We start from the raw sequence: 26,527 nt of genomic DNA on the forward strand, positions 1-26,527 counted from the left end.
GCCCCGCAGTGAGTCTGGGCCTCCAAGTGCCACAGTGGGGAGCAGGGTGCAATGGAACCAGGTTGGAGCAAGCTGCTCTAGTGGAAGGTGCCCCTGCCCGTGCCAGTGGTTGGAGCTGGGGGAGCTTTAAGCTCCTTTCCAACCCAAAACAGGCTGGGACTCTATGAAACCAGAACTCGGAAGACGAGCACCAGTGTGAGACCTTTCCCAACAATGCATCAGCCCCCAGAGGGGTCCTGGCCTCCTTGGGAAGGCTCCAAGGCACAGACCATTGTGGGAAGGAGGGAAAGTGTTGGGTAACCCATAGCAGGGCATGGGATGAGGGGAGTTCTGTGCTCACCTCCTTCCAGTGGGATCTCCGTCTGATGTGGATGAACCTCTGCAGGAGGAATGATTCCAGGGCAGCCATGGAGGGTGACAGAAGTCGCTGGTGGTCCCATGCACTTCATGCCCACGGACTCTGATTTACGCTTCCTCTGCTCATCTTTGCTCCCGTCTCTCCACCAGCAGCACCATAAGGAGCCTCCAACAGCAGGAGGTGCTTCCCAAGAGGTGCTTCACAGCCCATAGACCAACCTCCAGCGAGGCTGCAGCAACCAACCCCCTTCCCCAGCACCCTCCAACCATCCCTCACCCCTCCAACTCGTATTGACACCCCAATCCCTGCCGTTGCCCAGTGTCCTGTAAAGATCTTTGGCCATTGATGCTCCAGAAGTGCCATGGAGCCCATGGTGGGTGCAAGCAGGGGCAGAAGGAAGGAGATGCAGGCCCAACCAGGGGGACTTCACATCCTCAGCACACAAAGAGCCAAGGAGCATCCTTGGACCACAGAAACCAGCGGATCCCTCCACATCCCCCCCAACCCTACACCGGGATCCATCCTCCCTCCCCCAGGAAAGAAAAAGGCCGCTGCTCGTTTCTGCCTTGAAAACATTTATTTTACAACAGTGGTTTCAGATAACTTAGCAATCTTTATTTGAGTTCTATTCGGACATACGAGACACAAATTACCATGCTAGAACAGAAAATACCTCCTCCTCCTCCTCTCCTCCCGGCGGGTATGTACAGGAGCTCAGTAGTATCGAGTGTTACAACCCACAGAGTTTCAGACAGCCACAGCTACTTACATACAAGTCAAAGTATGGTCCTTTAGTAACATAACAAAATATATATATGTCTATATTATAATTGCTTTGTCAGATGCATTTGTAACTTTGATTGTGGGGAGGGGGGGGTTATTTCTACAGGCTTTCCTCTCGGTTAGAGACGGGCTCCCCCCATCCCACAGGTGAAGAGCAACTGCAGAGCGTGTCCTCAGCATCCTCAAGAGGCCAACCCAACCGGACCATGAGGGGCCTTGTCACATGCAGGATGAACACAAACAGCCCCGGATACCTGTGATGGCATGGACCAGACATCCACACCCAGAGGAGGGTAATGGTGGGAAGGGTGAGGGGGGGATGATGGTGATGGGAGGCTCCATCCATGACAGACACACAGAGAACTTCAAACGTGGCAGCGATAAAGGAATCGCCCTCAAACATTCCCCTGTTTCTGCCAGGATGCAGAATCCCCCCATGTTTCATCTGACAGCCCTGAAATGGGAGGCGCAAGGATGCGGCTCAACTCACTGCAACGAGCGACCTGGTGCCTTTACATAGATCTCCGCCTAACTTCAGCTTTACAGCTTGTAGTAACTCCGGGTCCTCATGACCCCAACCTGCACAAGCTGCAGGCTGAGCGGCCGGACCACACAGTGCAAACACACCGTGCTGCTCAGCACCAACTCGCTTCAGTAAGGAGGGAATAGACAGTTGCATCCCCTTTCCAAACCACAGCTCTCCCCCTGTACTATCCTTTCACACAACAGAATCCTTCCGCTGCTTCCTTCACTGGTTTAACCCAACAGATCTCGCTTGGTTTTATCCTGCAGCTGAGAGCGGAAAGCACCATTCTGGACAGACAAAGCTTCCCCTTGTCCCACCAGGAGCTCACAGCACGGCTCAGAGCCAGAATCCATGGATTCACCACCAAAAGAAACCAGCAGCAAGCACCAGGTGCACCCATTGTATTACTATATACATCTGGGTATATATACATACATACACACACACACAATGTTCAACCCAACGCCTCCAGCACAGGTTGGGACCTTGCTCTGGAGCTTGGTACTTTGTTGGTGAGTACAACATGATGAGAACTAGGAGGCAAACCCCCAAGTCACCATGGTCTATCCTACCTCCAGCCAGGAGCACATCAAGCACATCCTCAACACAAGTCCAAGTCATTCCAGAGCTGGTCCCTGCCCTCTGCTGGGTTCCCATCCCAAGGGAAGCTGGAGCAGAGGGGCAGCTCACAGAGTTCAAGTAGATCATTCTGGTTGGGAAGGGGATGAGAAGCAAACGCTACAGACTGGAAGAGAAGGGAACAGAGAACACAACAGCACTCAAGGACAAATGGCCATTTCATAGAAGAGCTTCCTCTACACATATACATATATATAGGTGTATATATATATATAACTACCAGAAATTCCCAGCATCTACCCTTTTAACACCGTGCATGGAACGCTGGCATTTCATTTCCCAATGAAGGTTTTGTCTTCCAGGTTTGGCTTGTGCACAGGTCACAGAGCACTTCCCTTGCGTGGCTTCTTCTCCTAAAGGAAGCATCTTCTTGGAAGGAAAGGGGAATTTCAGTCTTGCCGAGTCCCAGGTAACACTTCGTCCTCATGGAGCAGAACCTGAACACTGACCAGTATCCTGACACTGTGTTAGCTATCAGTTAATGTCCCTTTCAAGCTATTTGAAGCAGCTGTTGGTGTGGTATGTTATAAACTAGATGATTTCCACTATAAGACAGAGAAGCAGCATCAGATGACGAAGCATGTTAAGTTCAAACTGACCTCACGCTGAACACTTGCTCTGGGGGGTTACGTTTCAGTGCTCTAAGATTAATGCATGTTTAAAGAGCATCCAGGATTAAGAACACGAGGTTGGGGCTGCAAAAACCCGGCAGGAGTCTCCTGGTTAAATGTGACACCAACATCCACCTGCACTGGGTACAAATAAACCTGCAGCACAAATCCATTTCCAAATGATCCAGGAATATCCGAAGGGCAGCGGCAAACACAGGGCACAAAGTAGCTGAGAAAAGCCTCTCCTAAAGAAGAATGTGCATAGAAATGCCTGATATAACCCCCCAAAGCTCACTGGTGTCCCTCCAACACAACCTCTTTATGGATGGGACAGGAATATCTGCTCCGTTCGGCTCCTATAGCATTTAGATGACACAAAGGGGGTTGAAGACTCTATTGCTGCAGGACTTGGGGTTCCTCTGAGCCTTCATCCTTAGTCTCTGCTCCCCCAGCCTCAAAGAGCATCACGTTTGAAGCACTATGAGCACTAATATCTAAAGCAGTTTAAAGAAATATGACCTCTAAAAAGAAGATTCAAAAGGTGACGTGGCTCTAACACATCTCTGCGTGGAATCTACACCCTACAGACACCACTGAGGTTGGCATGGATTTATATACAGATAAATATATCTGAATCTCCTACAAACATCACTAACTAAACGAAACTGGCATTTAAGGGCTGCAATGCCCCTTCATTCACTTCAAGCGAAGTGGACACGTGAGGATGAGGATGGCACAGCAGGTCCAGCACCACCTCCTGAAGCAGGAGGGGCGGCACCTGAGCACCCTGCAGTGAGGCAGCCCCATTCCCTGCTCGCCCTAAGCTATGAATGGCTCTTCACGCAACACAGCTTGGGAATAACATCAGTGGTCCTTAACACCAGCCAGCAGAAGCTCCCCAGATTGGGCTCACTCCTACAAGCACTAGGAAACTGGTGCTGAAGAGGTTCCATGAGCTGGATGGAGGTGGCTGAGCAACCGCAGCGCAGGTCTCAGGTGACTTGTAAAACACGACATAAAACACATGATCCAACTTTGAAGAAACAAAAAAGACCCCAACCCAGACATCAAAGCTCGTTTTAGTTGTGGCAACACTGAGCAGAGAACAGCAGAGCTCAGGTCTGGCTGGAAGGACACATTCTGCAGGTAAGCCAGGTAAGGGAATGCTGCAGCAATGGGAATGCTCCATCCACTCCAGCTCAGAACTGCAGGTGAGCTCCTGCACCAGGCTTTTGACCATCATTCCCATCACAACTTTGCATTCACTAGGGTTCAGCTTGGCCATTCTGAAGTGCAACTCAGGTTAGAGCCCGGGATGCTCTTGTACCTCACCTACAAGAGCAGAAGAGTGGGCATTACCCTATTCACACACCATTTTTGTTTTAAAGAGCTTTCTAGTGTCACTCAAGAACTATATTAATACACAATACTCTCAAATTCAGAGATTACAGACGAACATGGGCAAACTTAAAACAGTTTCAACCCCATGAATATTCATCTAGAACCGTCATTCCCTATAGCTGGGATCTCGGAGTAGTTTCTCTTGGAGCGTCTCCCAATCACTCTGGCATGTATCAGCACTCAGACTCATTTACCATTCACCCACAGACACAACTGACAGGAAAGCTGCCTCTCAGACTCACGCCGTGCTAAGCCAAGAACTAAACCAGTGCATTTAGCCTGGATTCATCCTTCCCAGAGTGGTACAAAACACACGTTGCCTCTAATCCTCATCTGCTGCCCGTGTTTCGGTTCTGATGTCCCACTGTACCTCCCACAAGCCTCTCCAGGACAGTGCAAGTGGCTCAGAGGGGTTAAGAAACAACAGGATTATTCCAAATGAACGCCAACAACCAGGCCCCAGCATCAGGGGCTGCACCACAGCAGATGCTTTGTGTTGCCCATCCAGATGAACACGGGGCCATGGGGCGTAACAAACTACAGCACGCAGGGGAACAGCCTCTACCGAGTCACTCTGAGCAACTGTGCTCATTTACAAAGGCAAAACCCCCCAAACACTTCATCTCTTTTTAACCAAGCACATAGCTTGCACAGACAAATGCAATTTTAACCAGTGAATGTTCAGGGGACAAAGCCTGCAGATATTCAAGCATATTCCAGTGTGCAAGTCAACAGCAAGAACAGGCTCAGGCAGAATCAACAAGGACAGCCAAAGGGACACCGGGTTTTTGAAGCCTAAACATCACTTTTCATTCCAAGGGGTCAAACACAGACTTGAATTAAATAAAAACCTCAAACCACATCAGCCACAACTGTCCTAAAGGAGTTTTCCAGACAGAGAAAGCATCTTCCAAGTAACATTTCTTTCTGAACACTGGGACCTGATGTGGTATCAAAAGCATGCAACAAGCACATGTGCAGGCAACAAACGTGTGCTTGTACCAACAGCTACAGCAAAGCCTGATTCTGCAAGCATCCCTCACTCAGCATTGTGTGAAGAACATTTTCTTCTACCCAGCCATGTTTAACATGGTCTCATGCCAGGTTTTACATGCTCCATCATCTTCAGATCATGCAAAGAGGGGGTGAAAATACGTCCCCTTCCTTGTCTGGTGGTTTTCCTACTCTCAACAGAGAAAGGTGAAAAATGAGAAGGGGAGATGGGGGATACAAAGCACAAGAGATACACTGTGATATAAACCCATGAAGATGGAAATTAAGAGGCTGTGATCAACCATTCCAAGTGCCTAGGGAGCTGTTCCAGACCCCTACCCTGTCTCATCCAAAGCAGGATTATTAACAACAAAACCAGACCAGCAATTCAGGAGCTGCCTCAAATGCCTTCTTAGCAGTTGAATCTCAACACCCCCCAAGTTTCTAGAGCAGTATTCAAGCATCATTTGGTACAGGGAACTTTTCAATGGTTTCCCCATAGTTGTGCTGAGGAACAGAAGAACACTGTGTAAACAAATGGAGACATGAGACAATGTGCAAATCATACAATACAAACACAAAGTGGTTTTGCGCTTAAAAACCCATTTCAGTGATCCACCAAGGTGCTCATGAGAAAATTAAAGGGCTGGTGTTGTTATAAAAGCTTTAAAATGACACATAACATCCCATTTAGCTTAAAATCTCCAATTCTCAGGACAAATCCCTAAACCCCCCCTATGTTTTAAAACATTTAAGCTGTTACCTACTGTCTGCATTTCACTCAGTGCAAACCAGTTCACCAGTTGGCTTTAAGATTCTCATGCACTCCAGAAGAAGCTGCACTATTTGGTCTTCAGCATTCCAATAACAGACTGAACTCAAAGCAGAACTGACTTGTGCTTGAGGTGCAAGTCCCACCGCCGCCACTAAAGGAGCCCGATCCCAGTTGGGTTTGTGGCAAACTGGAGTTTTGGGGGTACACTGTCACTGGAGGCCGCCTCGCACGTACAGAGCTGTTCATCAGTGTATGGGCCACAGACTGGAAACTCTCCCCCTTTCATGTTTCAAGGTAGGTTTATTTAAGCTGAGAACCAGCACTAGAGTGAGCTCCAGCTCTGCAGGACTGGCAATTTTTGGTGCTTGGCTTTGTAAACGTGCTTAGGGAACAACGCAGGAATGGAAGGAAGAATAAAAGAATTGGCTTGTTGCACTCAAATGAAAATCATGAGCTTTGAGAGGTCTTCGACAGCGCAGCTGTACAGAAGAGTGGTGGCTTCTGCTTAAATCTCACTTTTAGGCCAGTACCACTGCTTAAAATGCAGAATGTCTCCATCACACTTATATCGTGACAACTCAATACATTACACCACAGACATTTAACGTAACTCCATACATGCTATAAAAAAAAACAGGGAAAAAGGAAAAAGAAAGAAAGGAAACCAGTAAGACCGTAGCTAAACTGCTTTAAATACTGCATGCTACAGCACTCCACGTGTCATCCAGATACGACACTGAAAGGTGACAAAAGGCTGAAGGGATTACAAAATCTTGTCGGCAGGTTGGAAAGCTGCCTTCTTACTGTGGCAGAATTATTCCCCCTCCCCATTCTCTACTTCTAATGTTCATGATTCTAGTGTTGAGTTGGCCATGTATATATATATATATTTTCTTTTTTTAATCCATTCTAATTACAGGGTTTCCTTAACTTAATTAAATCCATCGGTGTGGTAGCTGGGGTGAGAGTCAGCTGTGAGCTGGGTTGTCTCTGTGGCTGATGCTGGCTGTATCACAATAGGTGCGTCTGAGGCCTCTGCAAAGTGAAGGCAAAAGGTTTAAGCACACTGAGGGGATGAAAACAGCATCATTATGCTTTGGTAAGTGAAAGATACATCTTCCTGTAACACACTGATAACACAATTTTACACTCCTTTAGGAGCATGATGGTAATTTAGTGTTTTCCAGCCTGCACATAATATCATTCAACTCAGATCTACATGTGAAACCACTTATTATATGTTCCTGTTCATGTAAGAGCAGCTGATCTTCACCCACCGTTCAGCTACGCCCCTTAGAAACATGACCAGAGCATACACAAGACTCCACGATTGTTTTAATGATCAGTTTAATTTGACAGAAATAGCATTATCTCTTCATAAGCTGCACTGGCTGTATTACCAGGGTAGCAGTCTCACTTCCTTCACGCCTGACACAGTTAATGCTGCCTTGACACCACCCTCATCCTTTGGGGTAAAAGCCCCTTTTTACAGTCACACGAATCTGGCTGGGATGTGACTCTTGCAGCGTGAGAAGGTAGCTGAATGATGGTCACCTCCTGCTCTGAAGCTGACCCCACCATATCAGTGAAGACCTTTGAGTTTTCAGCACCTCTGTCTCTCGTGTTAGTGTTATGCACATAACTCTTGTGCCGTGAGTCCTTCCTGCCTAAAGGAGGGGAGTCTCCCCTCTGTTAGGGAGGGGAGTCTCACCAGAGTGGAGTAGAGGGGGAGAAAACCTACATCTACAATCACCTGCAATCCAAGGCCTGTGCTGATCTCTACTGAGCAATCACTGCTCCTCAACCAGTGCAATAAGCATGAACGGCCATCTGATGTCTCGCAGCGGTTTCACCTACCTCTTTCATCTGACTGCAACTGTGCCTCCAGGTCCTCTGGAGAGACGTAGTATTCCTGCTCTTCACCTTCCGGAGGTTTAGGTTTACACTTCCCACAGCAACAATTACAGCAGCAGCACAGACAGCAACAGCAATAGCAGCCTGTGATGAGGCCACAGAACACGAACAAGGCCTGCAGAGGACAGGAGACAGAGAAATATCCATAACCTGTGCCTAGAGCACTGCAACCACCAAATTTGTGAGACTCGTATGGAAATCAGAGACCAAATTCAGTCATGTAGAGACAGAACTTACTAGATAGAGTTTCATACTCCATCAACAATACATATATATATAAAAGTAAGTGCAAAACTGGCTATGGCTCTCAACATTTTACACCAAGGTGAATTCTGCCCACCTGATTTACAAACTCATGCAATTTAGGTTTAAATGGGCTATTCTGCTACATCTGGAAGAAGATACAGGGCTAAGAAGTGTATCTGTATTAAAATCCAGAGGTGCAATAGCTTAGGACAGATTGTAGCTTGCAGAAGTGACCCTGGGCAAGATTTATACTCGGTAGTTGATGCACAGGTCGTGATGTGCCTACAAAGGGTTTTTAACCTTCTCAAGGCTGCAGGCAAAGCTGCAGAGCTCACTGTAATTCAATGTGGGACACGGAGGTGAGATGCTACCAGAAAAACACTTTAAAGATAGCAAACCAGCACAGTGATGCAACTTACTGCAGCAGACTCGAGCTGGAGACAATGCTGGTAAGAGGCAGGAAAATGAACCCCTCACATGAAATGCCAAGTACTGGCAGAAGACTCCTAGAAGGCATCTCTACAACAACTGTAACATCTACTCCATGCACACAATGCTTTCAAACAGATTTTTGTGTGCATTTTTGAGGAAACTTGAGCTTAAAGCATAGTTTCAGTATACTGGTAATACTCCTGCTGCTGAGGGATGGGCAAGTGAGCAAATAAACATGGAGCCTCTCAAATCAGAGAGGAGCTGAACAAGTGGCATTTGTTGACAGAACCCCCTAAGTAAGTCTGTAAGCACCCTTCTGACAGGACCTCCTGTGTGAGAGTTTTAAATGCCAACCCAGAACAACTTCCCTTTGCACTTTTACTTACCTTTGCCCACCAGCTGGACAGCACGAAGTATGTGTTCACATTTTCTTCACCAAACTGCTCTGCTACATAGAGACCCAGAGACCCATACTTATCATAGATGTTCCGCTTGGTGGCATCCGTCAGGATGGCGTGTGCATTATTGATCTCTTTAAACTTCTCTGCTGCCTCGGGGTTATCAGGGTTTTTATCAGGATGATATTTCAATGCCAGTTTCCTGCAGAAAATAGAAAGATTTTTATAGATTAAAACCTGGGATTTGGCTTCCTAGGGTTTGATATTTATTTATTTCATTCCACAGCCTGTCACTCAAGGCAGACTTTCAAGTTCCAAATGGTTTCCTTCATCTGTGAGTCAACTTCCCTGATGATTCTTCCTTAGATAACAACAAAAGGCTGCAGCAGTGTCCAGCTTAGTTCACAGGGCTGACTTCAGACTGTTGGATTCAGCCCTCAGAAATCCAATGGAATAAAGAGACACTGAAGAAAAGCAGTCTTTTTGGGGGGGGTTTGCCCCTCAGCTCCAGCAATTTCCACCAGTAAGTTTTGCTCTTGCTAAAGCAAAGACCAAGCTAATAACAAAAAGACAGCATATATCTAAGATATAGTACAAAAGGCTAAATAAAAGCAAGCTGCCACAGGTGATCTGCAGTGTCTGAACACAAAAATAGAACAGACAATTGCTTGTGGTTAATTTACCAATTCCTGTGCAGGAACAAAGTACTTTGCAGTTCAAGGCTTGCTAGAATAGAAATGGCTCCAGAGTTTAAAGCTATCAGGAAATCACAAGGTCCCTCCCCCAGCCATGATAGACCCTTTACAACTGACAGCCCTTTACAGTCCCCAGAGGTGTCCAAATTTAGCAGAAAAGAATCAGATTAAGCACTGATAAATTTGCTCGTTCTGAAATGGCTCAGGCTACTTATAGAAATCAGTAGAAATAACTGAGCAAACACCCCCTACCAACAGGAAAGTGTGCTCCCAAGTAGCATACAATTTGATGTCATTTTCTAACAGTTCTTCTCCACAAAAAAAGAAACATTCCCCAAAGTCCCATATCTGAGGAACACAGCAGAACCTGCAGAGTTTTACACAGCTTTGCAGTGGGGAAATGCTCAGACAAACATAAAGTAAGGATCTGTGCAAGCACGCATGTGGATGTGCATGAAAGGTATCACAGCATCCAACAATAAGCTGAGTGCGCACTTGAAACACTCAGCCTGTAAATGATGCTGCTCAGGGTAAATAATGGCCTGACGTAGCCTCAGTGAGGACTTCCAATAACCACAGTTTTTATCAGCAGGGGGAAGTGAGATAAATCTGGACAGGGCTTTGCTACTATCAGGCTGCAATAGATAAGGATTTTTCATTTCCCATTGCCTACATGAACACAAACCCCACAGCCCAGCAAAGGATGTTCAAGTGAAAACAAGGGGTGGTCAGTCCTTTTGTAATGAAGCAGTGGAGGAAACAAGATTGGATGACGGTTCAGATGGGTATGAACCAGCTCCATTTCACCATAGGATGTAGTTGGGTTGTTCCTCCAAAGGGAAAACTTGCAGTTTTGCCCCTAAGAAGTTAAAATTATTCTCCAGTTGCCAAGGCTTGGCCATTACTGATTCAAACTTCCAATTTAGGAAGATAGAGCCCGGTTTTGAGACCCAGTTTTCTTCATAGACTTCACCATGTGGCTGCCATAAGGATTAAAATGTAACTTTGAAAGGGAAAAAGTTCTGGTGAATGTAAAAGACTCAAACCCCTCTGAAAAGGAGTATCCTCAAGTAAAGATTACTGCTGACCCCTAGTGTAATGTTAAATACATTGCCACTTGTCAAACAGTCCACAAGACCACAGCTCATGCCTAAGGCGAGGAAGCAATTGAGTTTAAGCAGGTTTGGGGAGAATGTGGAAAGGGAGATGTTGCAGGACTCTGGTTTTGCTTTGGTTTGGTTTTGTTTTGTCAAGATGAAGCCATTTCACGTGTCTAACTCTAAGAAAAGAAATAAAGAAAAAATCCTCATTTAAAATAGGTCCTCCCCATAGAATAAGAAAATTTGAATGGATTTTTAGGAGAAAAGCCACTGCTGATACCCATTACTGATAGTTTTCATCCTTATTTGCATCCTTAATCTATATCTCACTGTGCCAGAGTTGGAAGTGATGGACTAAAGGGCAGCACTGCACATCTTTAGTCCTGTAAACCAGACACATACCATGAAGACTTTGATCACACTGTCTTAAAACTCTGTTCAACTTCATCTACAGACCTTTCAGAATGATACTGTCTACCTGAGAACTTATTAGAGATAAGATGTGAAAATTTAACATTAACCACTTACACAAATCCTAGGCATGTTTCACTCTGATTTCTGCAAGAGGAAACCATGTTTTCACCTGGGTTTCTTCCATGTTTTTCTTGCAAAAGGTGTAAGTAAACCAACTCCAGCCTATACATGAACAGGCCATCAGCTGAACACTTAAAGCTATTTGTGCTATAGAACTCACAGCTTTACCTGTATGACTTCTTGATATCATCTGAAGTGGCATTCTTGTCCAAGCCCAGCACGTGGTATAGGGATTCTCCAGAGGTAGAAAGCGAGCGTTGCCGCTGGTCTGCCATCTCGAGCTACCCTGAAGAGAGAATTGGTCCCTGCCAAAGAGAAAAGATTAAGAAATGCTTAAACAAAGAACACCACTGCCCTTATGAATCAAATCAGCCTTAGAAACAGAGTTTGGGCGTGAAAATTCATCTTTTATAAGGTTTAAATGTGCTTGGAAAAGGTTCTTAATGTTATGTGGAAGCTGAAAAGCTACTCAGTGAATTACCAGTGAAAACAACTATTACACTTTCAGCCCAGCACCAGGCACCCTGCAATCACTGCTGCATGTACTCAACTCTTCTTTCCAAGAACCCCAAATCCGCAGCTGAGTATAGTTATAGACGCGTACCACATAACACATCCCTAAAGCTACTTCACTTTCTTTCTTAGTCTTACTATTAAGGTAATTTATTTGTGATAACACATGTAAAAACAACAACAGAGAGGATGCTATTATGTTGAGGCTTCCTTTTTCCACCACGTTTCCTATGGGGTGATTTTGTTTGCATTTTCAATTGCAGGTAATTCTCTTGCATTAAAAGAAAATCAAACTAAACTTCCCTGACGCCAGGTCGAGCAGAATCCTTTAGTCAGAGCTCATCTGACTGGGCCTGTGCATCGCACTACAAAAGAGGGATGCCTGCCCACTTCGAGAGATCTCCTGCCTCATAACTTGAAGTTTAACATGTATTCTAGTTCAACTCACATTTCCTGAGCATGGATTAACCTCCTGCTCCAAATTCAACTGTAAAGGACCCCAGAGGCCTCCCCCATGCCATGCCACGGGCAGGCATGGTTATGTCCTCTAACATCCTGAGGGGATTAGCATTGCCTGTTCCTTAGCTGCGGAACTGCTGCAAGGATGAGCATCGAAGAGGAGGCTACCAGCTACTTTGGGATTATGTCATTACAGTTAGCCTACACCAGATTATGTAGCTTTTGAAAAAGATATTTAAAGCCCTGGACTTTTCTAATTTAACCCTTTATCTTACATAACAAAGTTAAGAATGTCAACTTTTAAAAGCTACCTGAAAAGAATACTCCTGGATAACCCATCTTGTTCTGCCAGGTTCCTGGAGTGACCTCACAGTGCGGATACGCTTCACAAAGCCGCAGTCCTGCATCCTCCAACTCACGGTACCATCGTGGCTGTGCAAGTGTCACCACGTGGCAAGGATGTGGATAGAGACATTGCAACTTCCTTTTCATCTCGGAGCCTGCTGTGAATTACTCCTCCACATCTGGTCTCTCCAACTTTACGTTAGTTCAACACTGGGTCTGCAAACTCTCATCTAATTTCCTTCCAGAAGTCTCTGGCAGCCCTGGTAAGCTGAATGAAAAGCTACCTAACAAGGAAGCTATAAATTATTAGTAATAAAAAGGTCTAAACTCTAATGCTTTGGCCAAGAATTCACAATAGACCCCAATTCGGGAAAGTGAATGTGTGGGTAGGGAGAGAAAATCTTGTCAAGGATCCTGTTCAGCTCCCGACAGCTTTCTGTACAAGAGGGAAATTACTGAGTGCTGCAAGACACAACACAACCAACTCATTTATTTGGGCACCATCTGAGCCAGTGAAAGGAAAAACATATTTCAGGAAAGAAATCTCACACCTGGGAATACACCGGGAACAAGCCTCCTGTTCCCATCCATGGGCTCCCAGCCCCCTCCAACCCACATGAGGTCAAAGGCTGACGATCCTGACGTCTCTCTGGTAATCTGGCTAATCCCACCCGCCTGCTCTGACTGCTGCCCTGCCTCTCCTGCTCTCCCATCACACCGCTGCCTTCCAGCCTTCCTGGGGAATTCCCTTGCAGCTCCATTCCACCAGTAACCCACTGCTAGAGTCCAGAGTGTGTCTATCGCTACTGCTCTTTGCCAGGGACCTGTGGGATTAATCTGAAGTCAGGAGGGGGAAAAGCATCCTGGTTGAGAGTCTACATGTTAATTTATTCCTTCCAAAGAAGGTATTGCTTCAAACTGGAGCGTCAAGAGCATTTTGAACATCTGTGTTGTTTAAAAGTCTGTAGCTCCATCCCTGGCAGTGCTCAAGACCAGATATAAGGTTAGATATAAGGAAGAAGTTCTTTACTGTGAGGGTGCTGAGGCAATGGGACAGTTTGGCCAAAGAAGTGGTAAACTCCCCATCCCTGGCAGTGTTTGAGGCCAGGCTGGATGGGGCTCGGAGCAAGCTGCTCTAGTGGAAGGTGTCCCTGCCCATGGCAGGGAGTTGGAACTGAATGAGCTTTAGAAACCACTCTATGATTCTATGAACATGAACCCAACGCACACAGATGCTGCAGATCACAGGTATATACCATGTTCTGCTTAATAATTAAACTCAGCTGTTAAATTAGGGTCAATTTGTTTAATACAAATGAATTCAACTTGAGCCAGGCGGTATCTATCATCTGCAGGCTGCCTGTCAACAACAAAGCACAGGCAGAAAATGCCACACCACTGCAATCTTTAATCACTTCAGTGCGAACAGCTCAGGGTATCTGGAGCTCAGTGCAAAGGGGTGCTTGCATTTATCCTTCCAGACTGGTATGAAATGGACACCTTGGCCTTAGGAGACGGGAGGACAAGGTGGCAACAGGAATTCATCTGGGAAGCTTGTGATTTAAGGGGGGAGTATTGTAACTCAGAACGCAACCTTTGGCTTTCCAAATGTGAACCAGACAGTAAGGGTGCAAGTTATTTAGGTTCAGAGGACCTCACAAACCAGGATATTATCTATCCTACTGTTTTTACAAGTGGTTCTAATTCACAGCACTGAAAACCGCTCTGTGCCTTTACAAAGTGTTGTATTCAGCAGCAACAAGCCATCTGCTGCACATTCTACCCAAGCAGGATGCCCTGAAGAGGTTTCTCTCTGAAGAAAGGTAATCCCCTGGATTAAACAGCACAGTTTTTAACCCTCTGCGTACCTGAATATCCTCCCTTAGTCAGCTTTGCCAGAAAATGCAACTGTTTCAGCATAACCAGGTCAGTATTATGGGTACCACCTTGCTGAAAAGACTCAGGTGAAACCCTACAGGTTATCTATGGGAGCCAGCATTAACCTTTAAAATACATCAGTGGTAAAATGAACCTTAGAAAGACTGATTTCCCAAAAGAATCCTACCCCATCTCCCCAGTATTTACTAGTAAAAGTCTCAATGAAAACAGCAAGCCAGAAAGCACCTTAGGAAATACCGATTTATCAACAATGGAACAGCACCAACGGCCTCTGCATCCTGTCCCTCTGTCCTGGATTCATTCAGAGTCAGTCTCATAAGCTGCTGTTTTAGCAGGGTGAAACCCAACGTTTTTAAAGGGGAGAGGAGAGAAACACATTCAAGATTGGATTATCAAGAAGAATGAGGTGTTTTAAGCACGGCTTCGTGAGGTATTACAGATTTCTACAGGAAACCCTGCACTTTGTCTCCTCAGTGTTACTCTGCATTTCAATGAGTAGCTACAAGAGATCAGAAAGTACAGGACTTACCTAGTATCTGGTTTGAATACTTAAATGTAGGTGGTAACAGCCTCCACACAGCTCTAAAACTGAAGCTCCTGCAGACAAAACAAAAGCAAATCCATTGGTAACTAACTCTTCAGTCTCCACAGTGTAAATGCTTCTCTTCAGAATTGATTACCTGTCAAAGTCAGTTAGAAACAGTTTAAAGTATAGATCTGAGGACTCCATACTTTTATCTGTAGCTTCAGCCCCTTTTCCCAAACCTTCTGCCATGTGACAGACACCTACTTAACTAAAATAAAGCCACCAGTCTCTCAGAACCTCCAACAGCCATTACCTGTTTAGCTGTTGAACTTTTTCTACTGATGCATTTGTGACATATCTGTACTGAGAGCACGAGCAGTGTGGGTTTCAAGTCCTGATCATCTCTAATATTGTTAGACACTGCTTTAGCTCAGTAACACAGCAGGTCAGTGGTGCCCTGGTGCCTTCATGACAAATAAACCTCATTTTTTAAGATGTCCATAGAAATCAGCATTGTCTGCATAGCATAAGGTATTAACAGCATTGCCACCAAGCTGAGAGAGATGTGTGGAGCAGCTGAAGGCCACTATGCCATTCCTAATGCCACTCTATCTGCCTCAACATTGGTTCATGGGATTGAAATGTAGAGCAACACCAAATCATTTTGCTAGGACAAGTTTCCATTGAGAAAACCACAGGTTCATCCTACCCACATCCCCTCGTCCAGAAGCAGAGGATCATTCTAAAGCAATCCTTAGAAAGCTGCAGATGGTTTATAGCGTCAGCAAACAGAAACATGGCTCTTGGGACTGGGACAGGCTTATTCAGAGGGATGAGACCACCAGTTCTGCCTGTGGTTGCTGCAGACCTTCTCTGTCCATCACTACCTAGCAGATAGACAGGATCTATCTTTTTTCCCCCTAAATAAGCTCTGCCTTCATAGCTGGGTGAAGACCATCTTTAAACTTACCACTAACTCTGTTTCAGACAGCAACCTAAGTTTCTGAAATGCTGACAGTCAAGCTGAAAAGCAGCTACAGCACACCCAGCTTAGGGATGCACACAGCTGGAATCTGTGAGTGGAACAGAAGAAAGCAAAGTCTAAATGCACTTTGGAGATTTGATTTTACCTGCTTGCCTTTCTCAAAGTGAGCTCCCCAGCTAAAGGCAGCATTTGGCACATAATGAAGTAAATGAGAATACAGTGATGTGTGGGTAGAGGCTTCAAGTAGTTCCAGTGCACGATTCCAGCCCAGGCCTCATCACACTCACTCCATCAGAAGAAAAGTTGTTGGTTTTTACAGCATACACACTTAATGGCAAGCCAGGGACAGAACCCAGAATATACACTGAAGTATTTTTAACTCACGATGGATGGAGCAGCAGTATATCCTCCAGTCTCTCAGCTACGCCAATACAAAGTTCCATTAAGAGCAGAAAGCCTGATGGACAGCTGGAAATACCCAAACAAGCCCAAAACAAACCCCAAAGGAAAGTACTTCTTACAAAAATCAAAGTGCAAGAGAAACCCATGCCAGGTATTTCACATCATCTCTTCCTCACCGCATCCTCCACGTGCCTTTCCGGGGCTCCTGTTGCAACCAGTGATTCCAAGTTAGTCACTCGGGAATGTTTTATCTATCCATCCAATCTCATTATTCAGCAGACAAGATCCACCGACCCAGAGCTCCACATAATACCCTGCTCAGAATTACTTGGAAGTATCTTCCTCTCCTTACTACATGATATTCACAATGTAAATAAAAAGACAGAAAATGAAAGGGCCGATGCCAGAGAAGAAATGGAAGCATTTAAACATCAAGATTAATGAGCATTACCCATTTCAAAACACACAAAAACTCAAAGGAAAGAAGTGTACGGAAGGGAATACCTGTTTAAGAGGCAGAAAATATATATATAAGTATAGAAATTCTAAGAAAAGCTAAAGAATGGTGAAGATAAGGAAAGCAAAGCTACACGAACGCAAACTGAATTCAGCAACATATTAACCTGTGGTAAGTTTTGTAACACAAATAAAGCATGCTTAGGAAGTTTCCCTGTTCTTTTGCTCATATCCAAACCAGCTCTTCCGGCTTTCCAGATTTGAATCTGATTTATCTAATATTGTCTTTTTTCCCCATATACTGCCCCATAAGTGGTGCTCAGCACCTCTTCTTGCTCTCAGCAATACATACAGACAATCTTTTCCTTACACAACTCTGACATCTATTCTTTTTGATAGAAAGCCTCTGTTTCTTTTGCCTGCCCCAACCTCCTCTGACAGATGCAGAACAATTTTTATTTAACAGTTCTATTACAGGATGGTCATCATCCTGCTCCCTGTGCTGCTAACAGAGAGAGGCATCTCTAAATATATCCTGAGATACCCGGATTTATAACCCATCTCCACCATGCACGTGAACTTCATCACTGATATTATAGCACTTAAAGAAACAATGCCGTAGTTAAGGTAAATTAAAACACAGTACTAGAAATCAACAGATAAAATAGAAGCTCCCAAGCCTTTATTTGAACACATCACTTGCAAAACACATCAGCATTGGAAAAACTATGTGAAAAGGGTGAAGGTAAAACAAACTGGCTATAAATGCACTGAAGAACACCACTGTTTTAAAGTGCTCTTTGTGAACACTCCCTCAGTTGCCTTGAAGTAGTAATTTTTAACCTATTAATGGAAGCACTAATATTTAATGTTCATTAATGCATCCAAAAGTGAGTGGTTTGGTGTTGTTCGTATTTTTACATCCCAGCACAAAAGCTTTTCTGCTGAATTTTGTATTCAGTTTGGAGCCTTTTGCTAAAGGTCCCGTGAGAAATTTCACATCCATAATGACACTCTGATATAACATACAAACCCTGATGTAAAGCTAACCCCATATCCAGGGAATTCATTCAAATGCATAGAGCCTTCTCCCAAGAGAAAAGAACCTTCCTATGGCCAAATTAGTTTGCCTTGGGAACAGGAGATAGGCCCGCAGCAGTGAGAGATTGATAAAACCTTCATTAAATTCTCTGCAATGGGAGGGTTTGGGGTTTTTCATAGAAGCACAGAGCTTTAAAAAACTGAAATCTGGGACAACACAACTTCTCTGATGAATTCAAGCCTAAAGTGCTTCAATATCCATCACTAATGCCTGAAAGAGGCTGCACTGAAAGTTGGGGCAAACTTAACTACAGTGATACAAGTGTTGTATCTCTAATAAGCTTAGCAGATTAAAACGTAGCCAGTTAAGTCTGATTGACCAACCTGTTATAAAGACTCGTGACCTTGTACCCTACACAAGAGGAAGGTTCAAACCTACCAAAGAAGGTTTCCCATGTTAGGGGTTAAAAATGTAAAGTATTAGATTCATATTTTCTATCCTCTCCCCTCAAGGAAAGGAATTCCTCTGTAAAACCCTAGGGTTTTAGTGCATTCCCTACTCCGGATTTCATTGCTCCTGTTTAATCCTTCAGCAAAAGTAAATTATTCTTTATGGCGTTACTGCAGTTTATATGGCAGAGGGCAAATGTCACCAACTGCACACGACTATAAAAACCTTACATCTGCTTACTCAGCTCTTAAAATGTATGAGAAAACAGTAGTTCTGTTTCCCTGTCCCATTCTTACACTTCATCCTCTCTATATATAAACCTGTGCAGTGCTTGAGTCACTGCAACTACTCATAGCATCCAAGTCCGACAGAACAAATCATAACCCCACTACAGTGGGTGGAATGATACTGATGCCATTTATTTCTTCTAGAGAAGAAACATCTCAAACTTCTCCAAAAGCATCATGCAGAGGTACAGCTCCATCTGTGCGAGGTGGGCTGAATTAACTGCATCCATTTCAAGAATCGTATTGCTAATGACTGTACTGATGTAGTAAAAGTCTTTAAAACACAGAAGTAGTCCTGGAAAACAGATGAGTTTACTCACATCAAACTGGTACCTACACCATTATGTCCCACCTGTAAATAAGATAAATAAAGGCTTTTAAGCAGCAATGAGAGAAAGAATGTTGACTGTCTTGTGGGACCAAAGGTTCAGCAGATGGGATGATCTAAAATGATCCAGTCTGGTGTTTCCCTGGGAGAAACTTCACTGCTTTCAGGTTATTCATCTCAGCCACTCAGGTCTGTAATAGTTGGCTCTTCCCCCACCAAGCACATAAATGTTCCTCTTAAAAGTTGTGAATAAAAAGAGCAAAATAAGCAGAACTTCTAAATCAGAATTTATAAAGCCAAGTTTCTAAACACAACCACTGAAAAAGCCAGGGAAAGAAAAGCCGAGGTGTATTTAGACCACTGGCAGGAATCCTATGGAAGTGCCCCTGTGATGTCAAAGCCTTTCTCTGTTTCACAGGGGAACCAGTTTTTAGTCATCTGCAAGATTTTACTCTAAAAATTAACCTTATTTATCTAATAACACAGGAAGAAAAGGCACTTCTTCCCCTGACTTACTTTTTCCTCGTGTATCTGATCAGGTCCTCCCAGGTTAAGATGACGCATAATTCCTCAAGCAGCACCTGTAGCCTCTCAGTCACGTTGGGAACAGTTTACTGCTAAAGACGACTTCTTTTGCAAAGTTTCAAAGTTAAACATATCTGCAAATCCTTTACATTAAACTCTGAGGAGGGAGAAACCTTTCTGTTGGTTTTTCCTCTGCACTCTCCTCAGTGCTCAACTGCATCTCCCCAGTTTCTGTGCAGCATGGGGAGGAGATTTCACTATTTCATCATTTCACTTCCTCACAGAAACCGTCAGGGAACATTTTAATTTCCTCCTGTAAAAAACAGAAAACATTCAAGGGCTTCTTTATCAGATCATAAAGAGACCAAGGCAAAACCAGAGGTCTTTTCAGGTAGGACTGAATAGCAAAGATTCATATCACAGACTGCTTTGCATTTGAAGGGACCTTAAAGCTCACCCAGCTCCAACCCCTGCCACAGGCAGGGACACCTTCCACTGGAGCAGCTTGCTCCAAGCCCCTGGGTCCAACCTGGCCTTGAACACTGCCAGGGATGGGGCAGCCACAGCTTCTCTGGGCACCCTGTGCCAGCGCCTCAGCACCCTCACAGGGAAGAGCTTCTGCCTAAGAGCTCATCTCAATCTCCCCCCTGGCAGGTTAAAGCCATTCCCCTTGGCCTGTCCTTGATAAAACTGATAGAAACAAAAAAAAATATATGTAATTGTAGACATTCTTAGTCATCATCATACCAGATTCCTCCTCACTGGATAGTGTCAGATGTTCCATAAGGAACACCTTTCCTTCTTAAATTCCATAAAGAACATACATAAACCATAAAGAAAATGGTTTGAGAAGCATGAGGAGATGCATTATGTACCTGCCCTATGCAAATCCCCAGCACACGGACATTTAGAAGCATAAAGAGTGAAGATTAAGATTTTCACAATAAAATCTGCAGCGAGCAGCACAGTTTGTGCCACTCAAACCTTTACTTGTTGCTTTGGCAGGAAAATACAACAAAATTGCTTTTCTCTTGAAGGCTGGGCTGGAGGGACATGTCTTCATGCAAATGTTTGTGTTTCTTCCTAGATCAAGTAAAACAGAGCCCATGCCCAGAGGTAAATACACAGCAAACAGCACCTTGGGGTAGATGACACATCTATTCCCTGATCCAAAAGTCTTCACAGCCCTGAAGGAAGTCTCTGTGAATGCTCTGCTCATGTAACTATGTTCTTATAATGCATTAACCAGCACACAGCTCACAGGTTTGAGTCAGCCTGGACTGGGAGGTGCTCAGGACCTCAGGCCTTGCACCTTGTCTCCACCCATCTCATTTAGCTGGGAATATCCAAACAAATCACAGGGCTGGATTAAAACCGGTTTTAACTTAAACTGACATTTCCATACAGGAGATAAACTCCTTGGGATTTCCTGTACAGAGTGGTTTCACCAACAAAAAAGATTTACTTCCTATTTCTATTACTCCTACAGAACCCCTACTGCTATTTACTTCCACCATTATCTTACTCTGCACACATTTAGCCTGCAAACTGTGTGATGAAGAGTCCTCAGTGCCACCATTCAGCCTGGAAAAGCATTTTGTGGCTGCTTAACAAGAAACATCCCATAATTTAGAAATAATGAAGCAAGTGAGCACGGTTTCGTTCTGCTGGGTTTCCTACTTACTCACTATTGATTAAGCAGAAGAGATACAGCTTGAATTCCAGTTCAAACTGAACTAAGTTTTCTAACATTGTAATTGGGCTAAGAAATAGAACATCAAATGCATATAGATTTTATAAGGTAAGTTTCCACACTGGATTCACACTTCAGAGGACCTGGAACAAAAAAGCCACTATTACACTGATGCATAATTTAAACACTGCCATTCCCAATGCACATGCCTGGCAGTTTCAGTGTAAAGCACAGAGTTATCACATTTAGTCCTTTTTCCACCTAAATAACTGAGAACAAAGCCAGAAAACCCTATAGGTTTTGTGATTATGATGCTTTTATTCCTCCCTCTGATCTAAACTAACACCAGAGCATGACAGGTCTCTTCAGTCTCCTTGTATATGACAGTTAATGCAACGTTAGACTGCTGTTACTCTTACACATATTCCCCAAACCAAGAGTAGGTGTTCCTCAAGATCCTTAACAGGAACATAATCAGTTGCAAAAGAGCATCCTTCCTCATTTAGGGTTATTTTTAAATAACACTTTATACATCTACACATTTAAGCAGTCTCAAAACAGCAGGGAAGGAAGTGTGAAAGTCATCATAGATCATTTTTAACATGCAAGAGGGACCAACTGGGGTTTACATGGAAGATGTCAACAGAACAAGTCATTGGAAGAGAAGTGGGTTTAAGACAACATCCTGGTTTCAGGACTTAAACCATGACAGACAAGCAGGAAACCAAAGTAAGGACTTGTGCCTAAGAGGGAGGAAAGCCAGGGAAGATGCTGGGTTTCATCACCCAAAATATTTCATCCAACACACAGCCCACTTCAGGACCAGCAATACAAAATGAAGTCACGTTGACTGTTGTCCCTGTTATCCAAACCACTCAGTGAAGCAGTGAGGTACATTGGGAGACTGTAACCACACATCTTCCAACCACCTTGGATTAACTCTGGTTTTTCTCAGTTAATTGTGAAGAGCCAACATTGTGCCAAGTGCAACAAGAATGAAGCAAGTAAGTGTGGAAGTTGGGAACTCTGTAGGAAAAGAAAGAGTGAGAGAGTTATTAAGGAAGACAAGTATTTTCACTCATTACCATCCAGGCAAAATATTTCTGTGCAACATGCATTCATTTTGCTCTATGATGAAAAGAGTTTACTCAAAGCAAGAGCCTTCTTTCCCAGGATTAACTTTGGGGCCTTCAGAAGAATGACAGACCTGTGAGTTGTCAAACAAACCCAACAATGATGAAGAAAGCTTCTAAACAGAAGACATGGTTCATTACCCTGTTTTCTGTCTTCACTCAGCCCACACCAGCTCCTCAAGACACACATCAGAATCGTACACATGTGGAGAAGCAGGAAACAGAGCTCCTTCGTGATCGGGTGGAAAATATCCCCGAAGTTCACAAAGAACAGCAACTCAGAATGAACCTGGAACTTAAATCAATGCAGTGCTCTGCACAGTAACTGAATCCCATCCTTTAACTCAATTTAGAACAGAAAATATGTCTGGTTATAGCTTCCGAGAAACAGGTCACAGATCACAATGGAGGCACCAAGCAATTTCATGGCCCCTTCCCTCCTCCTCAGCTCGCTCTGTCTCCATAGAGGTGCTCCAGCCCTTGGAGCATCTTTGTGACCTCCTCTGGACTTGCTCCAACAGCTCCACATCCCTCTTGTGTTGCTGCCCCCAGAGCTGCATAATATCAAGTGAGATAAATCTCTCACTTGATGCAACCTCCTCTTGGTAAGATGAAGTTCCTGCACTGGCACACTCAAACTTACTGCAGATACTGTGATTAGTAACTGCCCACAGAAACATCCAGAGTCTGGCTCCCAAGTCCCCCTCCTCCCTACAAGCAGCTTTAAACTTAATTATGCTTTTACCAGTAAGTGTTCCTAAATCCTGATGCCATAAGAAGCAGATTCATAAGGAAAACTCCTTCCTGAGTGACCCAGTCCAGGCCAAGACTCCCATTACACACCACGCACTGGAAGCATGACTCAAAGTTACAAACTATTTCTGAGCAAAAAGGAAATTGCCAAGATCTGACCATCAGAGTAACAGAGACTCCTGCTAAGACATAAAATATGTAATGACAGATGGAAGGGAAAAGATTATTTTCAGCTGAAATATAGCCAAAAACTTAAAGACATAACAGGGGAAAAGCAAACAGAGAACCTATGCGAGGTTCTGCTTTTTGTAACTGGCTCTGCACTGGTACCAGTAAGCTTTGGGCTTCTCCCATCCATACTGCAAATATCATCTGCCTATAGGGATTATACACTCACCTTTCCTACAGATTGCTCTGTCAAAGCCACAACCACTCCAGAATCCTGCTGCCACCTAACACAACCTCAGCAAGACACTGCTGAAGCCAAGCAAGGACTGTCACATGCAACAAAAGCAGAAGTAGGATGTGTAAGTCAGCGTCCCAGGACAAGCAGTAAGAAGCTTGACAGATATAGAAATATATATTCTCAGAGGGCAGAGGAATCCCCAAAGGCAGGCAGGGAAGCAGGAAGTGCTGCCTGGATCTCTGGTTTGTGCTGTGCCCATGGCAGGGGGTTGGAACTGGATGAGCTTTAAGGTCCCTTCCAACCCAAACCAGGCTGGGATTCTATGATAAACCCATCAAAAGAAGGAAATACACAATTGTCACAGGCCAGTTACAGCACTGTTATTGTATGTCATGTTATTCAATGGACCCATTTGCAGGGCCACCTCCCTGTCTTCAATTGTGCCATTCTCCCAGAGAGGATATTCTGGCAACTGAATAAATAAGTTAAAAACCACAGAATTATAGCAGCAACTTTTACATTTAACCTAAACCATGGTTTCTTAAGGCAGGTATGCTTCCCTTAGTACTCACCATCAGAATGCTTCAACCCAGCCAGAAATCCTTCTTGAAGCCGACAAAGAGAAGAAATATGATGATTAACAGCACCATTGCTGACAACCACCAGCTCCCTAACAGCATCCCCTGCAGATGAGGCCAGAAGGCTCAAACTCAGCGCTCAGACCACTGGGTTCCACTTTTTCCAGAACATGATGATCCAAACTCTGCCACTGACTCAACAGATGCTTCCGCAGCATTGTATGTGTGCTTCATACCACATCACCACTGCATTTCAACCCCTGCTTTGCTCATCCACTGCAGAACAGCCTCTGGAAGGCTCCAACCATCTTGAGTGGGTTCATCATTAAAGTCAGGCTGGTGATGGTGCCACAACCCACACAACTCACCTGCAAAAGGAGGCACCAGCTGACCAGGATTGCTGGCATTTAGGGAAGGAGTGTTTGTACTTCTTGGGAATAACCAACATGGATGCAAAACCAAGGAGATAAAACATACTACAAAGACATGACTTTGTTTTCAGGCACTGACTGATAACAGGTTAAATATAGCACACAGCCAGTCTGGGAAGGTGGGAAACCTCTGGTTTCCCCAGCACTGTGAACCTGCAATTTAGCAGTACAATGCATCAAAAATTGAGGAGGAGAACGACCACACTGCAGCATCCCCCCCTTTCATTTAAGTGCCACAGACAATCACTGAGATGATATAAAGGAGGGAAGGGAAGAGGCATTTATTAATGCTTATAACAAGCTGACTGAGAATCTTGTACCCTCAAAGCAGGTTCTGCACAGCCAGCATCAGGCCAAGTCTCTCCAAAGCCCTTAAAGCACCATCAGAAAACCCCAATGAAACCAAACTGGTTTTCATCCTACATTCTAGATATTAAAGTCAGTTTCTCTTCGAGTCCAGCTCTTGCTTCCCCCGCATCCTCCCTCCCAGAGCACAGTGTACTTGAATTATGAGCGGTAATTCATTACTGCAAATGATTTGGGCATCCATTCATCAGGAGGTCTCAGGCAGAGCAGGATCCTCTCCTGTTCCATCACAAACAAAACTGCACACACTGATCCCAAGCAGCCCGGAACCAACAGATGCCTCAGAACTGGACAATGCCCCTACAGAAATCCCGGTCAGAAGACTAAATTCCACTAAATTCCTGCCTGATGCTCTGTGAGAAGTGAAACAGGCCCTAGCCTGATGCATCCCAAAAGGAAACCCTTTTGGATGGGCATACTCCTGATAGCTTCATTTACCATGAAACGGGTGAAACACCCCAGCCAGCCACTGGGTGAATGAGGCCTGTGAGTTCCTGCTTCAATAGCAGCGCACTAATACAGCATTTAAACACACAAATAACATGGTCATTTCCTTACGATAAGCCAGCAGGCAGGAGAACATCATTCCCAACCCATGTAACACGATTTACCCTATTTACACCTCTATTTCTTGAAGCTTTACTGCAGGATAGGGACTATTCAGCATCGCAGCGCATGGAAATGAATACCCCCATAAAAACAAGCCTAAAAGAGATGAAACCGTCTGGATTTCCCCTGTGCTATACAGCAGAGATGGCTTTCACCTTCTCTGCAAGGGAGAAATGGCTCTGTCGGTGTAATAAAGCCAACAATGGAGATGTCAGGTATCGATAAAGCATCAAAGCAAAGGTGTTATCGGTGTCACCGGAATTACCTGACCCGAATCCTTAATTCCAGCGCCAGGAGACACTGTATGAACAAACACAGAGCTGCCTATGCGAGTTTCTCATGGAAAAGGCTGGATTTACCACCCGACACGTCATTCCTCAGGCACACAACCCCCGGGCCGTTTTTACATGACAAAACCAAGCAGAACAACGTGAGGAAAGGGCAGGGAAAATCACCGCGGTTCCCTTGGGTGCCACCCCGGTCTCGGTGCACCGCGGCCCGCACCGGCTCCCCCGCAGCATTCACCTTTGCAGGCCTTTAGTGGCGGCTTTCCCCTCATCCCCCGCAGAATGAGGCCGCGCAGGGGGGGAAGCCGGGGTCCCCACACCCGCCTCGGGCCCGGCGGCTCCCCCCGCTCCCCTCACACCAGCTCCATCTTGGCCTCCGCCCGCGGGCCGGGCCCGCCACGGCCCAGCCGCAGCCCCGCAGCCCCGCCGCGCTCACCTGCGGCCCGCGGGGGCCGGGCAGCCCCGGCCTGGGGGCGGCTCCTCGGGCTGGGCCCCGGTGGCGGCGCCGCTTCCCTCAGCCCGAGCCGCCGCCGCCGCCGCCGCCTCACACCGGAGCGGGACCCGGCGACGCGCACGGCGCGGAGGGGGGGGGGGGGGGGGGGGGAGGGGCGGAGCCGGCGCAGCGCGCATGCGCACCGCGGCACGCAGC

At 45.2% G+C, this 26,527-nt stretch overlaps 1 protein-coding gene across 11 annotated transcripts; it reads right to left on the reverse strand.

Moving 5' to 3' along the window:
* Positions 1 to 933: 933 nt before the first annotated feature.
* DNAJC5 (DnaJ heat shock protein family (Hsp40) member C5) lies at positions 934 to 26,440 on the reverse strand. Of its 11 annotated transcripts, none has more exons than XR_013957848.1 (7): positions 26,315 to 26,440; positions 15,151 to 15,218; positions 11,574 to 11,710; positions 9,065 to 9,278; positions 7,944 to 8,115; positions 6,079 to 7,121; positions 934 to 2,412 (listed from the first exon to the last, which is right to left on the reverse strand). XR_013957848.1 is itself a non-coding variant. In XM_080627660.1 (7 exons), exons 4-7 carry the CDS (start codon positions 11,678 to 11,680, stop codon positions 7,018 to 7,020), a joined length of 597 nt encoding a protein of 198 aa, XP_080483786.1. In that variant the 5' UTR covers positions 11,681 to 11,710; positions 15,151 to 15,218; positions 24,180 to 24,212; positions 26,315 to 26,409; the 3' UTR covers positions 934 to 7,017. The 11 variants fall into 11 exon arrangements, 6 of the variants coding, with proteins under 6 accessions (XP_080483786.1, XP_080483785.1, XP_080483782.1 ...); XR_013957849.1 differs by having other exon boundaries at positions 6,075 to 7,121; XR_013957850.1 differs by having other exon boundaries at positions 2,547 to 7,121.
* Between the last annotated feature and the right edge of the window lie 87 nt (positions 26,441 to 26,527).

This window comes from Psittacula echo, assembly GCF_963264785.1.
Source record: "Psittacula echo genome assembly, chromosome: 12".
NCBI classification, from domain to species: domain Eukaryota; kingdom Metazoa; phylum Chordata; class Aves; order Psittaciformes; family Psittacidae; genus Psittacula; species Psittacula echo.